General features: G+C 44.9%; 1 protein-coding gene across 1 annotated transcript; it reads right to left on the minus strand.

The window, feature by feature from the left end:
- Positions 1-82: 82 nt before the first annotated feature.
- On the minus strand, positions 83-5,482 carry tmem237b (transmembrane protein 237b). The gene is made up of 14 exons (XM_067260253.1): positions 5,312-5,482; positions 5,162-5,203; positions 4,302-4,333; positions 4,177-4,190; positions 3,991-4,062; positions 3,511-3,636; positions 3,222-3,315; positions 2,871-3,028; positions 2,409-2,535; positions 1,938-2,129; positions 1,320-1,393; positions 889-976; positions 557-678; positions 83-269 (listed from the first exon to the last, which is right to left on the minus strand). The coding sequence occupies exons 1-14, from the start codon at positions 5,330-5,332 to the stop codon at positions 208-210; spliced, it is 1,224 nt and encodes a 407-aa protein (XP_067116354.1). The 5' UTR covers positions 5,333-5,482; the 3' UTR covers positions 83-207.
- Between the last annotated feature and the right edge of the window lie 8,829 nt (positions 5,483-14,311).

Below are 14,311 nucleotides of genomic sequence, written 5' to 3' on the forward strand. Positions count from 1 at the left end.
AATATTGAATCAGTTTCAATACGTTGTACTTAGATACATTTTATTACATAACTGGACAAAAAAACGTTTTATAGAAGAAAATCTTTTCAGAAGAAATTCCCATGGTACGTCTTCCATTTATCATACAAAATCAACTTCACATTCAATCACATTGTCTAACAAAAATACAGTATAAAAGAATATGTGCAATACAAAAACAATAACTATTTAAGCCATCTGTGGTTTCTCCTCAGGTTTCTCTGGGTCTATCTTCATTGCCATCAGGAAACCTTGAAGAGACAAAGAGGAACATGTATTTGGTGTTTTATAAAAATGTAAATAAAAACAAATCAGTGTCATTATCGATTTGGTATTTAATGATACATATGAAAAAGTACTTTCATTCTTTCTCTTTCCCTCCCTCCCTCCCTCCCTCCCTCCCTCCCTCCCTCCCTCCCTCCCTCCCTCCCTCCCTCCCTCCCTCCCTCCCTCCCTCCCTGTTGCCATGCCCTGTTGCCATGCCCTGTTGCCATGCCTGTTGCCATGCCCTGTTGCCATGCCCTGTTGCCATGCCTACTTTCAGTGTAGTCCATCTCCGGGCGTGTGGAGATGAAGATCCAGGCCAGCCCCACCAGCAGGGCCACCACCAGGTTGACGATCACCCAGGGGCGTAGGACCTGCTGCTCGGACCCAGGGGGCCTGGGGGAGGGGGGCAGGGAGGAGGAGAGGAACCTCGTTCACACAGGGTTCATCCACAGTTCATAACTGTAGAACTACCCACTTCTGATCCTTGATCTTCTGATGCACTATTCTATTATCACTTTACTGTGCGTCGCTATGAAAACTGTGTAAATAAATAAATACAATTGACACCCCCTCTCATACGTCTGTGGGGTATTATATCCTCACCATAGGGTCTGATTATAAGTTGAGTAAAGGTTGATGCGATCACTGGTCATCTGCTGGCTGAGAGAGAGGACAAGAGCAGAGAAATACACTGCGAGGTGGAGAGAGGAGGAGGAAGGAGAGAGGAGGAGAGGAAGAGAGGAGGAGGAAGGAGAGAGGAGGAGAGGAAGAGAGGAGGAGGAAGGAGAGAGGAGAGGAAGAGAGGAGGAGGAAGGAGAGAGGAGGAGAGGAAGAGAAGAGGAGGAAGGAGAGAGGAAGAGAGGAGGAAGGAGAGAGGAGGAGAATTATAAGGGTAAGCATTTTTAGTCTAACAAAGTTGCTGTTTGAAGTGCCAATCCAGGGGATCACACAGGAAGAGATTACAGTTTAGAAGGCAGTAACAACCTGCCTACTGTCTGGTAGATTAGAACCATCTGGGAAACATTCACACTTACAGAATGAGGCTAAAGCAACCGGGTCCAGAGTAACAAACTCTTTGATAGCCGTGGGGCCGTTCGCCAGGTTGACCCTGAAAACACAAGAGAATTCCAGCACTACCTGACACTGCTCCGTCACATGGACATTTCCACACAAGTTCATTTTACTATCCTAATAGGGCCCGAACTTTCCCTCCCAGGACTGTGTTGACTCTAACCATTAAAGTCATACTAATTCTAACCATTAAACCCTAAGGTTCATAACGAACCATCGTTGTGTTTACCCAATTTTACCCAATACAAAAACAAATAATTGTATTTTAACCTTTGCAATGTGGGGGGTCTGAGACAGCCCAACGGTTAAAAGAAAATGCTTCACTTTGTTTTTGTATGCGGTAAAGTTGTTGCAATACGACGGTGGGTCACAATGACTGATGAGTCAGAATGACCCAAAGATAACACAAGGGTTAAACCCTTAAACCCCCTGACAAAAGAATCTGAAGTTGTCTGAAGTTGAATCTGAAAAAGGCCCCCCAAGGTCAAGTTTTTCATGTTTCACTAAACTTGTGAGGACATCTGGTCCCCACAAGGGTGGGTAAATAAGACCACACACACACACACACACACACAACTTACCTGTCGAAGGCAGACACAGTGCTGATGGCCAGCAGCAGGAACAGAAGGGACTGGGCGGGATATGCCAGGGTGTGGTACTGCAGCAGGAGGTTAGGCAGGGCTGTCAGCTGCCGCCCGGCCAGAACGTACACGATGATGATGTTCCACACTGCGTAGCCTGCCAGGAACCCGTGGCAGAACAGACCAAGAACCCTGCACAGGACCAGAGGAGGAATGACAGATGTGCACACATGTAAAGATACACAAAGACAACACACAGAACAATGTTTCCTAGTCTATAAAACCTATCTATGTATCTATGGACGTATCTATCTATCTATCAATGGATGGATGGATCCCTCCCTCCCACCGTCCGTCCCTCCCACCCTCCCTCCCTCCCACCGTCCCTCTCTCCCACCGTCCCTCCCTCCCACCCTCCCTCTCTCCCACCGTCCCTCCCTCCCTCCCTCCCTGTGGCGCTGGTCTCTCTACCTGAATCCAGAGTGCACCTTGAGGGAGACGTCCCTGGTGGTCCACATGGGCTGTATCTCCATGTAGTGGTTGTCGGTCTGATCGCTGGTCTTCTGTCGCTCGGAGCGGTCAGCTGGCTGAAACCGCTCTGCAGAAGAACCGGTCACCATGAAAAACAACCTCACGCAGAGCTCAGGGCCTTCAAACACACTGTACAGCATGTCGCGGTGGATAAAAGCGTGCTAAATTAATCAAATGTAAAGGTAAAACAGTACATTTATTGAGCCTCACCGCGTTTACCTATACATCGGATATGTGCATTTCCTATCCTTTGTTTTGGCCTGTTATGGCTACAATGTTTGTGTCGTCTGTTTCATCTCAGTACTGGTTTGTTGTAAATGAATGTAAAACTGGGCCAAAAAATTGACTAAATCCAAGATGGAGTCAACAGGAAGTGTCATCACTGGGCCGAGAGCTACTCACTGGTCCTCTCCACAAACATCTTCCCCACCGGCTGGCTCTGACCCAGAGGGGCGGAGAACAGGGAATGGTGGGGGATGGACGGCTGGCCATCGTTGATGATGTCATCCTCCTCGACGTCCAAATCCTCCGTATACTGAGGCTCGATCCCCTTGGGCTTCCTGAAGACGACCAGGAGGAGAAAGAGAGACAGAGAGAGAGACGGAGAGAGATAAAGAGAGACAGAGAGAGACGGAGAGAGACAGAGAGAGACGGAGAGAGAGGACAGTGAGAACCACGCTGTGGGAGTGGGAACGTAACCGTGGGTAACCGTGGGTAGTGAGCGTGACAGCGACTTCTTCTGATATCTCGTACTTCTTCTTTTTTGGTTTCTTGACGACTTCCTCCCCGTCCGTGTTCTGATCTGCACTGCCCCCGTTGACCAGGTCGGCCTGATCGTCCTCCAGATCTGAGACAAACACAAACACTGTGACCACATATACATACATGGATGGGCTGAGAGAGAGAGAAATGTACAAGAGAGACAGCATATCTCTAACAAAAAAAATCTAGACAGAGGAGGAATGATAGGGAAGCAGGTGGTCACTGCACTGGTCGGTTACTACATTACTGTCATATTATTTAAATTAAAATACGACCCCACCTATAGTGGCGGCTTTCTTCTTCCTCCTCCTCTTTTGAGGTGCGCCCTCAGGGTCAGGGGTCACGGGCTTACTGGCCTGTGACGCCCTGCGACTGTTTACTCCCCCCATCTCCATCCCGGGGTCGGCTGAAAATAAACATTGAAATACAATCACAGGCCTATCTGTTCTCTTCACAGAGAGAATTCTCTGTGATCCGTGTGTGCAGTGAACTAGGGTGAAGATTAGGAGCACAGACAGTTTGACCAGATTTCTAGATCAAGATGTTATGTATTCATTTAACAGCTGTTTTTATCCAAGGTGAGGTACATTACAGGGGGTAATTGAACCTGGGATCTCGATATGCAGTCAAATGTTCAAACCACAGAGCTTTATTAGAACTCTTGATCTGTAATCCGATCTCTAACACTGATCTGTAGCAACCCTCTCTCATGGTGCAAAGTGCTGATGGCTGCAGGGGGGTGATGTGATATCAAACGCACCCTCTGGGTCATCCACACTGTCCACTCCTCGTTTCACCTTCTTCTTCTTGTTCTTAGGTACCGGCACGTCATCTACACAGGAGGCACAGCATGATGATGACTCCTGATTATTCAATATGTCGAAGAGATTCATGGTGAGATTATAAAATGGTTAAAGCTACAAATGGTTTTTAATAGTCAACTCACCACCAGCATCTTGGCTTAAATTGCGCATGTACCGTACATGAAAAAATGAAAGATAAAAATGAAATTATAATACATTAAGTTATATCTTAAAATATTTATAATATGACCTCTGAATTGGGACTAACCTTGGCATAGGAGGCAAGGTATGCTGTCCACGCTGATAAATAAAAATATAATTTCTGGTTAGATATACAACAAAGTAGCCATTTTATTCATGTTTTTAGCATGTTTGTTTTGCCCTGTGAAGTTCAAATGGCTGTTACATCACATACACAGGGCTAAGGACTCAAGCTACTAAATCTGTCACACAAACCAAATCAGTAGAGTAGAACCAAGTAAAAACGGATTTTCCTACTATGCAATTTATATGTACCGAATTCAGTGGTAACCAATGGTTACAGCTTGATTTTACGTGCCAAATCACAATCAAATGACATATTTTCAATGGGATCAGTGATTGCCAATACTAGCAACAATTTACTGCCAGGGTGGATTTAAATTGATGCCACAAACAGTAAACAAATCACTAGCCCTAAACACAAAATTAATAATTTACACATTGACTAAATCAGACTAGCAGAAGTAACCGAACACGAAGATGCCTACTAATTAACTCACCAACTGTTTTCTCGCCATATTAGTCAAGTATAAAGGAAAGGCGAAGGATATTCTTCTGTCACTGCCTTGTTGACTGTCTAATCCTGAGCTAAATCTACTAGCATACATCTGCCAAGGCATCGGGATTACCAAGACATCAGTAACCGATCATCCTAGCCAAGTACAAAAATAGTATTTTCTGCTACGTTGGAAAAACCGCAATGTATTAAGCTGTTGGAACAGTTCCAAAACGTCTTTTTAAAATAGTTAATTTAACATTGGATATTTCATATCCACACATTGCTAGGACATTCAGCTAAGACTGTTTGCAACCTGCCACAAGTCTATATGGAGCCCTTGGACATCATCATCATGTTCCAGGCAGTACCTGTGGGATAGGCGGTAAATCCCTTCGTCGCTTGCTCGGTGCCTTGAGAACATAAAAAAAGCAGGGGCCATTAGTTTAAGGAGCTATTATTTTGTAATTGTTTGTACAATTACAGTAGTGGTATCACTTAGAATTCGTATGTTACAGTACCTTAGAATCTCCGGTCTCCATATCTAAAATAGGACGATGGCACAACGTGGTGGTTGGCTATCAAAATAATGAATAGATTGATGTAGTCGTAGCTTGCTGCTTGCTGCTTGCTGCTTGTAACTTCTACATACTGGTTGCCACGCGGTTGTTTACCCAACCTTGTTTATATTCCGCACGTTGCTACCGCTGTTTTGGTGGTAGCATAACACAGTTACTTCCTGTAAGTGAGGTCTTCGAAATAAAAGTCCTGATATTACGTCCCCCGATTAATTTCCAACGGCAACGAAATATCAAACACGTTTTCAAATTGACATGGGTCATGGCTATTCATTTATGCAAATGTTTAATCTCCCATACATATATATGTTACTGTCTGACACTTAGACACAGTGCAAAAGGCAGTTTATTCCTCTCTAAACTAGTCTGTGTATAAACTGGCTACATAATATTCCCACACACTCTCCTCATGCGGACTGCGGAATGGGGCGGGGTCGATGATCGATGGGCGGGGTTAGGATCCCATTGAGACAAAGAGCACCATCTGATGGACGCACGTCGCAGTTACAAATTGTTGGTTTGAATTCACCTCTTTAAAATTGAATTTTTTTAATTTTATTTTTTTAATTCAGATCCAAATATTCAAGGTTCGGAAATTCAGTTTGCTCAAATGTGAACAGTAAAATTCTGATCCACAAAAATTTGGTCAGATTGCAACATCTGGGATACCAAGGATAGGTAAATCGAGCCTAAATGCAATCGAACCATCTCACTCCTCTGAGAAGGGTCCAACTGCAGACCTCTCTCCTCAGGCCCCTCTCATCCAGGTGTAGCTGCAGGCAGGCATACAATCACAGCCTGGGGTTTTTAAGAGTATTTTTTTTTCGGGTCAAATGTTTTAGACAAAACATTTTTTAATTCAAATTTATTCCAGTCCAATTTTTTGACTCCAGTTGTTTCGATCCAAATTTTTTCACCTCAAATTTTTTCCACTCAAATTTATTCAACTCAAATTTCACCATTCGTTTAACCCTTGTGTTATCTTCGGGTCATTCTGACCCATCAGTCATTGTGACCCACTATTGTATTGCGACAACTTTACCGCATACAAAAACTAAATGAAGCATTTTCTTTTAACCGGTGACCCCCCACATTGCGAAGGTTAAAAGAAAATAATTTTTATTTGTTTTTTTTATTGGGTAAAATTGGGTAAACACAACGATGGTTTGTTATGAACCTTTGGGTCATGTGACCCGAAGGCAGCACTAGGGATAAGCTTCTGCTAAGTCATTATGCACTGTGCCTCCATCTTGTTCAGACCTGAGGAACATAGAGGGGTTAGCAGGGGAGAAGGTGTGTGTTTACTTGCAGGATGACAGGTGTTTGGTGCTGGATACTGCCGGGCCCTGCCCAGGGTAATTACCATCCAAAGGTCAGTTACGAGCACCTGCATGCTTCAGTGAAGAGTGAACGTTTAGCATCTCCATGGGAACAGAAGCAGGCTGCATAGATTCCAACTGAACATCCTCCAGGAATAGCAAAGCCAAACCCTTGACAGCTGGAGTGGGATTGGCACATGACTTTGAACTGGGTGACTGTGGGAGTGGAGAGGAAATGTTCTGGTTAATTATCGGTCAGGGACAGTACTTGTCCTCTGGTCCGAGTTCCTGTGTCAGCCCATCACAGGACCACATCAGCAAGGTTAACCCTTGTGTGGTGTTCATATTTTAGTTACTCAGCCAGTGTTCGTGGGTCTGCTGGACCCGCTGCATTTTGGGGTTTTTAATTCAACACAATCAAACAATTTTAAGTTAAAATACTCAACAGATGTTTACTTCATCTCAATCAAAAGCAATATAAACAGCATATAGTGTTAATAGTTGCCCTTTACCTTTGTTAGATCACATTTAGGAACTAAAGTGCTTCTCGTTTTTTTAATAAAATGTGACAAAAAAGAAAATCAGTTATAATCAAAATTAGAATGGAAAAACAATCAACAAATTTACAAATGAAGGAAGGTTTTTCATAACTATAGATTTTATTTAGGCTATTTGAACTTCATTAGAAATTTAACCAATTCAGGTCAGTTTACACAACACAAGCTGAACACACAGTAACCATGTCAGTCTAGACAACACATTAGCCCCATTGAACGCATTGTCTTTTCATACCAGCCTATACAACACATGAGGGGCAGGGTGTGTGTGTGAGGGGCAATTTTGCAGGTTTAGATGGTATATACTGCCTAAAGGGGCAGCGCCCCCTAAATGGCATCAGCTGCTCATCGATGGTGACATTCGGCCCAGGGTTGTAAAACAGGGGGAGGCGTTGCACCCACTTGTCCCACACTGTCCTGATGGCAGCTAGCTTGTCTCTCTGCCGTCGAGCTGGTCTGTCATCTCGGTTATCAAACCGGATAACCCTAGAGATGATGTGGAAGTTTTCCAGGGACATTGTTGCCCAGAAGATTTCTCTGCCCGTTTCTGCATCCCACAGGGATTCTGTGGATTCCCCTTTGGACTTGAAAACTCCCGCAAGGATGAGAACCCCAAAGTAGGCATGTAAGTGGGTTTGGTCCATCTCCTTCCACCTTTCTCCAAACACACGCCTTCCTTCCAAATTAGTGGAATCCAGAATACTTTTCTGGATTGAATCTGTGATGAAAATCTCAAAAGCAGACTTGGTGTCATGCACATGAGTTACTGCCATCTGTGTTGGCCCTGGTTGCATCCTTATGACATTGGCAGCCATGCGGGGTGGCTCATTTTTTGGGAAAGAAGACCATTCAATTTCATATTTTTTTGACATCCATATTTCTCCCCTTTCTATATGATGACGATCTTGTTCTGGTCCTTGAGCTGGCTGCTGATGGGCTGGTCCTTGAGCTGGCTGCTCATGGGCTGGTCCTTGTGCTGGCTGCTGATGGGCTGGTCCTTGTGCTGGCTGCTGATGGGCTGGTCCTGTGGCTCGTCTTTGTTTTTGGAGTAGCTGATGATCAATCTCATCCTCTTCTTCAAAGTTACTGTCAGATGTGATCCTCACATTCTGAAATCTCTTCCTGTACTTCATCGTCAAAAGCTTCTCTCTCTTCCAAAATCAGTTGCATTGCCCTCTGAGCAGACAATCTTTTCGCCATCTTGATCAGTTGTGATAAGGAACCACACTGGCAAAGCTATATTTATATTGTCCCGCCCCCAATTTGCTGCTGGGATAGAGTATGAGCAAATAAATATTGGTTCCCGCAAGACAGAGGGTAAAATGTGCGGGAATGTGAGAGCAGACAGGTGCGGTGCTTGAATTTGTCAACAATGTTGCAACCTTGTGCGGGAACGGCAGGGGCTCTCACACACACACACTAACAGCAGGCCCAGACAAGAGGAGGACAGAGTGAAGGTACACAGGACCTACAATTTCCACACTCTTATTAGCCCTGGGTCCAGTGGACCCAAACATCCTGTATGTAATATAAATGTGTAGGGGGGGTGTACGGTGTGTGGTCATTGAAAATGTGTTCTGATATATGTTCTTCATGGAAAATGAGCCAAGGCCAATGAGTCTGAGTTTGAAAAAATAATTTATCGTATCATTTTTCTTTTGATAAAAAGTGAAAACGGGTCCCACAGACCCGAACACCACACAAGGGTTAATGTGTACACCATACCACTTTGCAAGGGTGAGACACTGGACTGGTTGTCTGTCTAACACACAGAGAGACTGGGAGACAGACAGACAGACAGACAGACAGACAGACAGAAAGGCAGGCATTAGAGTCATCTAATAAACCATTCAGTCTACATGCATCAACAAGGTAATCTACAATGGAGACTTAGCTGTGTGAATCTGCCAACCACATGCCTGAGTGTACTTGTACATCTCAGCTGATAGGTCACTCCTGAAAGCCCACCATTGTCCAGGGAACCGAGCTGGGATGCCCTGCGTCAGCTACTGGAACATGATTGGTCAGGTGGGACAAGGCTGGCGTTGCTAGGTCCAGGGTTAATGTTACACCCGGGTAATGCTGTACATCGATTGGCTCGTTCAGATTCCTGTTAGGTCACATGGGATTAATGTGTGCACAGAGCGATTCCGCTCCTGACGGCATAGGCGTCTCTAACACAGCCTGTCACTGCTGCGTTTGCTACAGTAAAGATGTTCTTAACACTTGGAAGACTTTCGAAATAGAAAACTGGCAAATAACTTTTGTTTGACAGCTGAGTTTTGTCTTTTTGAAGCCCTATACTAAACTGTTATGACTGAAGCAGGTTTAGTGAATCATTCTCCATAATGATTCACTCTTGACCAATACAGGGAACTCTTGGTCAACTGAGAAAATAACAGTTTGAGATCATTCCATAAGCGTACACCTATAGAAATAGCAATCACCTTGCTCAATGTTGTAATTCAGTAATCTGGTTACGTTTTTCAGCATTTGTGTAACCCTGTACCTCCCCTTTCCCCCCCCCCCTCCCCTCTCTCTCACTTCAGAGATATCCTTCATTTCTCATTTACATCAACCTCTGTGTCGTCCTTTTTATTAATCAAATTTGTTTTGTGTTTTGGTTTCTTTTTCCCAGTGTTGGGAAATCTAGTGTTACTAGATTGGAGTTATTGTTTTCTGTTGTAATTTGTTTAATTCTGTTTGGTGTTAGTAAAGATGGACTGAGAAGGAGGTGTGCCAGGTGGTAACTGGTTTGCTAATCTTAGATTAACAAACCAGTCTCTCTCTCTCTCTCTCTCTCTCTCTCTCTCTCTCTCTCTCTCTCTCTCTCTCTCTCTCTCTCTCAGTTTCTCTCTCTCAGTTTCTCTCTCTCTCTCTGTCTCTTTCTCTCTACGCCCCCTCTCCTCCCCTCTGTGTTTTTGTGCTACTCCTGTTCTCGCTCCTTCATGTGCAGACGGTGCACACTTTACATGGGGCTGTTCAGTGTGTGTGTGTGTGTGTGTGTGTGTGTGTGTGCGCGTAGTCAAGGACGTATCCTCCCCTGAAGCAAAAGAAAGTCATCAGAAATAAAGACCAGGAAAGAAGAGAGAGAGGAGAGAGAGAAGAGAAAGAGAGAGGAGCGGAGAGGGACCAGTGAAGACTCGTGTGAGAGGGTAAGCACATCCAAACAAACTTGATCTGGGAACTCAAACCTGTCGTTTAAGAATGGGAGGGCAACTGAGAGGCTGATCTTAGTTTCAGGAAATCCTCCAGCAGCTTGTGTGCTCTGAGAGAATTGTGATTTAACTCTGAACTTGCTTCGAATTTGAGGTATTTATTGCTGTGTAGCCTTTGGTAACAAGATTGACTGAGAGGATATTAACATTGTTTGAATTCCAATCAATTAACATGATCTTTAAGTCCTTTGACACATGCTGCATGTCAAATACAGAACAACCAGAAACACACATACACACGCGGCAAAAGTCAATATTAAAGTCCAGTTGTACATTCGAAAAGACAACAATTGGTTTTATATGTTGAATATTTTCTCCTTTATTTATCTTCAGTGAGCTATCTGTCTTTGCCTTGGAGAGCGCAGCCTTTGGCAAACACGGCAGGACTCCGACACAATAGCGGCTCCTGTGTGTGTTTGAAGGTACAGCAGGCTGCTCACCTGCTGTACCATCACATTACATTTACATTTAGTCATTTAGCAGACGCTCTTATCCTGAGCGACTTACAGTAATTACAGGGACATTCCCCCGAGGCAAGTAGGGTGAAGTGCCTTGCCCACGGACACAACGTCATTTTGGCACGGCCTGGAATCGAACCAGCGACCTTCTGATTACTAGCCCGATTCTTTAACCGCTCAGCCACCTGACTCCCCAAACACACATGTTGTGTGTTTGTACGCAGCGCCTACATGCGGCTCTGGGTGTTCCGTGACGCTGTCTTGAGAGGGCAGCTACTGGGTCAGGACTGATGTAGAAACCAGCGCTGTCTGCCTGCAGATGGGAAAGTCACCAAACAACACACATCTCTTGCACCTTTAAGGGATTTGATTATTCTAATGTATTTCAATGCAGAGTGTGGAAAGGACTTCCAACTTTCTGCATTGGTACATGTTGTTCTAATGAACCCTAATGAGTTGTCAGCACCTGCCTGGTCGTCGGTCAGCCAACGCTGGACCTGGTCGCGAGTCTCCCGGTCCTGTCCTACATCTATAAAGTTGAACAATGGATTTTGGTGTTTTAAAAACCCATCGACACTGTATGACTATGTTTAGCCTGTGTTCTGCTCCTCTCTCTCACCAACCGTCTCTGGAGGAGGGGATCCCTCTCTGAATTGCTCCTCCCAAGGTTTCTTCCATTTTTTTCTCCTGTTGAGAGTTTTTTGGGAGTTTTTCCTTGTCTTCCTTGAGGGTTTAGGTTGGTTGAGGGGCAGTTCTATGGGCGTATGTGAAGCCCTCTGTGACATGCTTGCGTGTAAAAAGGGCTATACAAATACATTTGATTTGATTTGATTAATCACACCCTGATGAAGGTGGATTTTCCATGTCTCAGTTCAGTGGTAGCATGCTAAACTTCAAGCAGATCATACACAGAGAGAGAGAGATAGACTTTGACTTCACTGTTAAATTCTACACGAGTGGCTGGGTTGACGACACCATGGCGACGGCTGGGCGTCCAGGGTATTATGGGTTGTTAGGCTGACGAATAGTCCCTGGACTCAAAACACTTAATATCCCCATCAGATTCACCGCCTTTAAATAGCAGCTTTTTCCACTGACACCATATCGACTTAGTGTTTCTTGATGCTTAAATTACGTCATTTAAATGTTTTTCTTCTAATACACGGTAAATGGAAAGTTCAGAGAGAAAGCCGTAACTTGCATCAGCTTCATCTTCTGAAAGCGTTACATTCCAGGGAGCTAAAAGTAAACAATGTTTTTATAGCATGTATAAAATGCCGGAGGGTTTCGATGTTTTGAGTTCACAGAGTTGCTAAGTGTCTCCCTAGTTGTGTGGCTTGAGGGGAGCCTAAGGTGGCCAGGAACTCCATATATGGGTCTTCCTTTTCCTCTGCCCTGAGGGGGGAACCCTTTAGATATAACACCAGAATAAAATCGGACAACACAGGATTCCAGGAGTCACTGGATCTTTGGGCTGGCGTACAAGGTTGGAGGTGTTTGCTGTGAGATGTGTGTGTCAGACCAGGAGAAGTGAGAATATCCACAGTGTGTCTCTGATGATGCCCTGGTTGGGCTGTGCCCTGGGTAGGCAGATCCTGTGGCAGCCAGTGGGGTAGGATTTCACCAGAGACAGTGGCCTGCTGTTCACTATTGTTGAGGGCTTTTCAGGGTAGATCTCTTTTCAGGATTACTGAACACAAGGCTTTCAAAGTTCCGTGTGAGTGGCCTGGTTTGGGGTGTTTCAGTACAGTGTTCTGGACAGCAACATGCCCTCCCCTGTTCTGTACTGCTACACACCTTCCCCTTGAGGTGTCGGATAGTTGAAGTTCAGGACACGAGGCTTTCATACCCTTCTGCTGTTTGGTGAGTTCAGTCTGCCTGCAGGGTCAGTGTCCTGCTGAGAGATGGATAGGATGTTGCTGGGCACACTCGGTGCTTTGGCAAACCTCTGCTCTTTACTGCCTTTCATCCTTCTCTTTCAGACCTTTTGTGTGTGTGTGTGTGTGTGTGTGTAAGGAGTGAGGGGGGTGGTGGGGGGAGCAGAGATGAGTCTGGGAAAGGTCAATCTCATGCCACGTTTAATTTGTCTCTTATTTAGTTTATTCCACGTCACGTCATCGCTGGATTGCTAGGCAACTCCTGTTGAAGTGCCCAAAGTCAACACTGATGCTGACAGACCTGCTTTGGTTCATTCTACAGGGTTGGGATTGCAAGCTGAAAGAGGAACTATAGGTTGATACTGAAAATAATGTCCCAGCGACATGCAGTAGGGTAACCTTTAGATGAAACCTTAACCTTAATCTTTTGACTGGTGAAACACGACTAGTTTGTGAGTGCAGTAAAAATAACGTCACCTTGAATACTACAGAGGAGTAAATGAGTTGGTGGTCTATGTGTTTGCAAGGCTAACAAAGCTGATGAAGTTTACAACATGAGAATAATTGTATCATGAACTATAATATCTAGATTGAGAAGGCTTATCCACTCATTCAAGTTCAGATGATCTTGAACAACTTCTTACTGCTTAAGCAATGCCACTTATCTGATTGAATAAGTTACAGACAAGGCTACATGTTCAAAAATGCAAACTATGTCCGCAGTGTAGGGTGAGGCAGGAGTAGGTCTGTGTGTGTCAGGTCAGACGGTGTGTGGAAGCCACTCCTGAAAGCACACCTTGTTCATAAAAGGTGCTTGAGAACAAAAACAGTCTTGAGAACTAGAACACCTCTCCTTTGTGACTTTGAGGACTGTTGCCATGGACACTAGAACCCTGCGCCCGTCCGTGTCTTAACGTCCTGTGTTCCCTGACAGGGCCGCTGTGTTGGATCAGCAGCCAACCCGCCCCATGGAGGGCAGTGGAGGGCCAGTGGAAGGGAGTGCAGATGATCATGCAGGTAAGCCAGCATGAGCCGTCTTCTACAGATGTTATTGTTTCCTGTCCATCACCACGATGGAGAGAAACACTGAGGTCAGGGTGAAGGATGACCAGGTCCTGTCTCTGGTTCTGCCTGCTTTTTTCATGATATTTCTCATGCAGTCCGTCTACTCAGTACGGCCCTTCTCACGAGACTGTCACTCTGACTGTGCGGTGGTTCTCCCAGGGAAGAAGAAGTCTCGTTTCAAGCTGCTGAAGAGCCGTCTGTTCAGCCGTCTGAAGAGGAAGGAGAACCAGGTGCTGATGAAGCCCAGCCAGTCTGCTGGAGATGTGGGCGCTCGGGGCGGCTGCGAAGGATTCTCAGACTCCGAGGAAGACTGCTTGTAAGTGTGTGTGATTTACCTGTCAGATTTCACTTGATAAGATCTCTTAAAATAACTTGTCGTCAACTTACTAGATGAGCCATTTAGTCTAGAAGCAAGTACAACTAGATTCAAAATCTAAAAACAAGAGGAT

The sequence above is a fragment of the Osmerus mordax genome, chromosome 22, assembly GCF_038355195.1.
Source record: "Osmerus mordax isolate fOsmMor3 chromosome 22, fOsmMor3.pri, whole genome shotgun sequence".
Lineage (NCBI taxonomy): Eukaryota > Metazoa > Chordata > Actinopteri > Osmeriformes > Osmeridae > Osmerus > Osmerus mordax.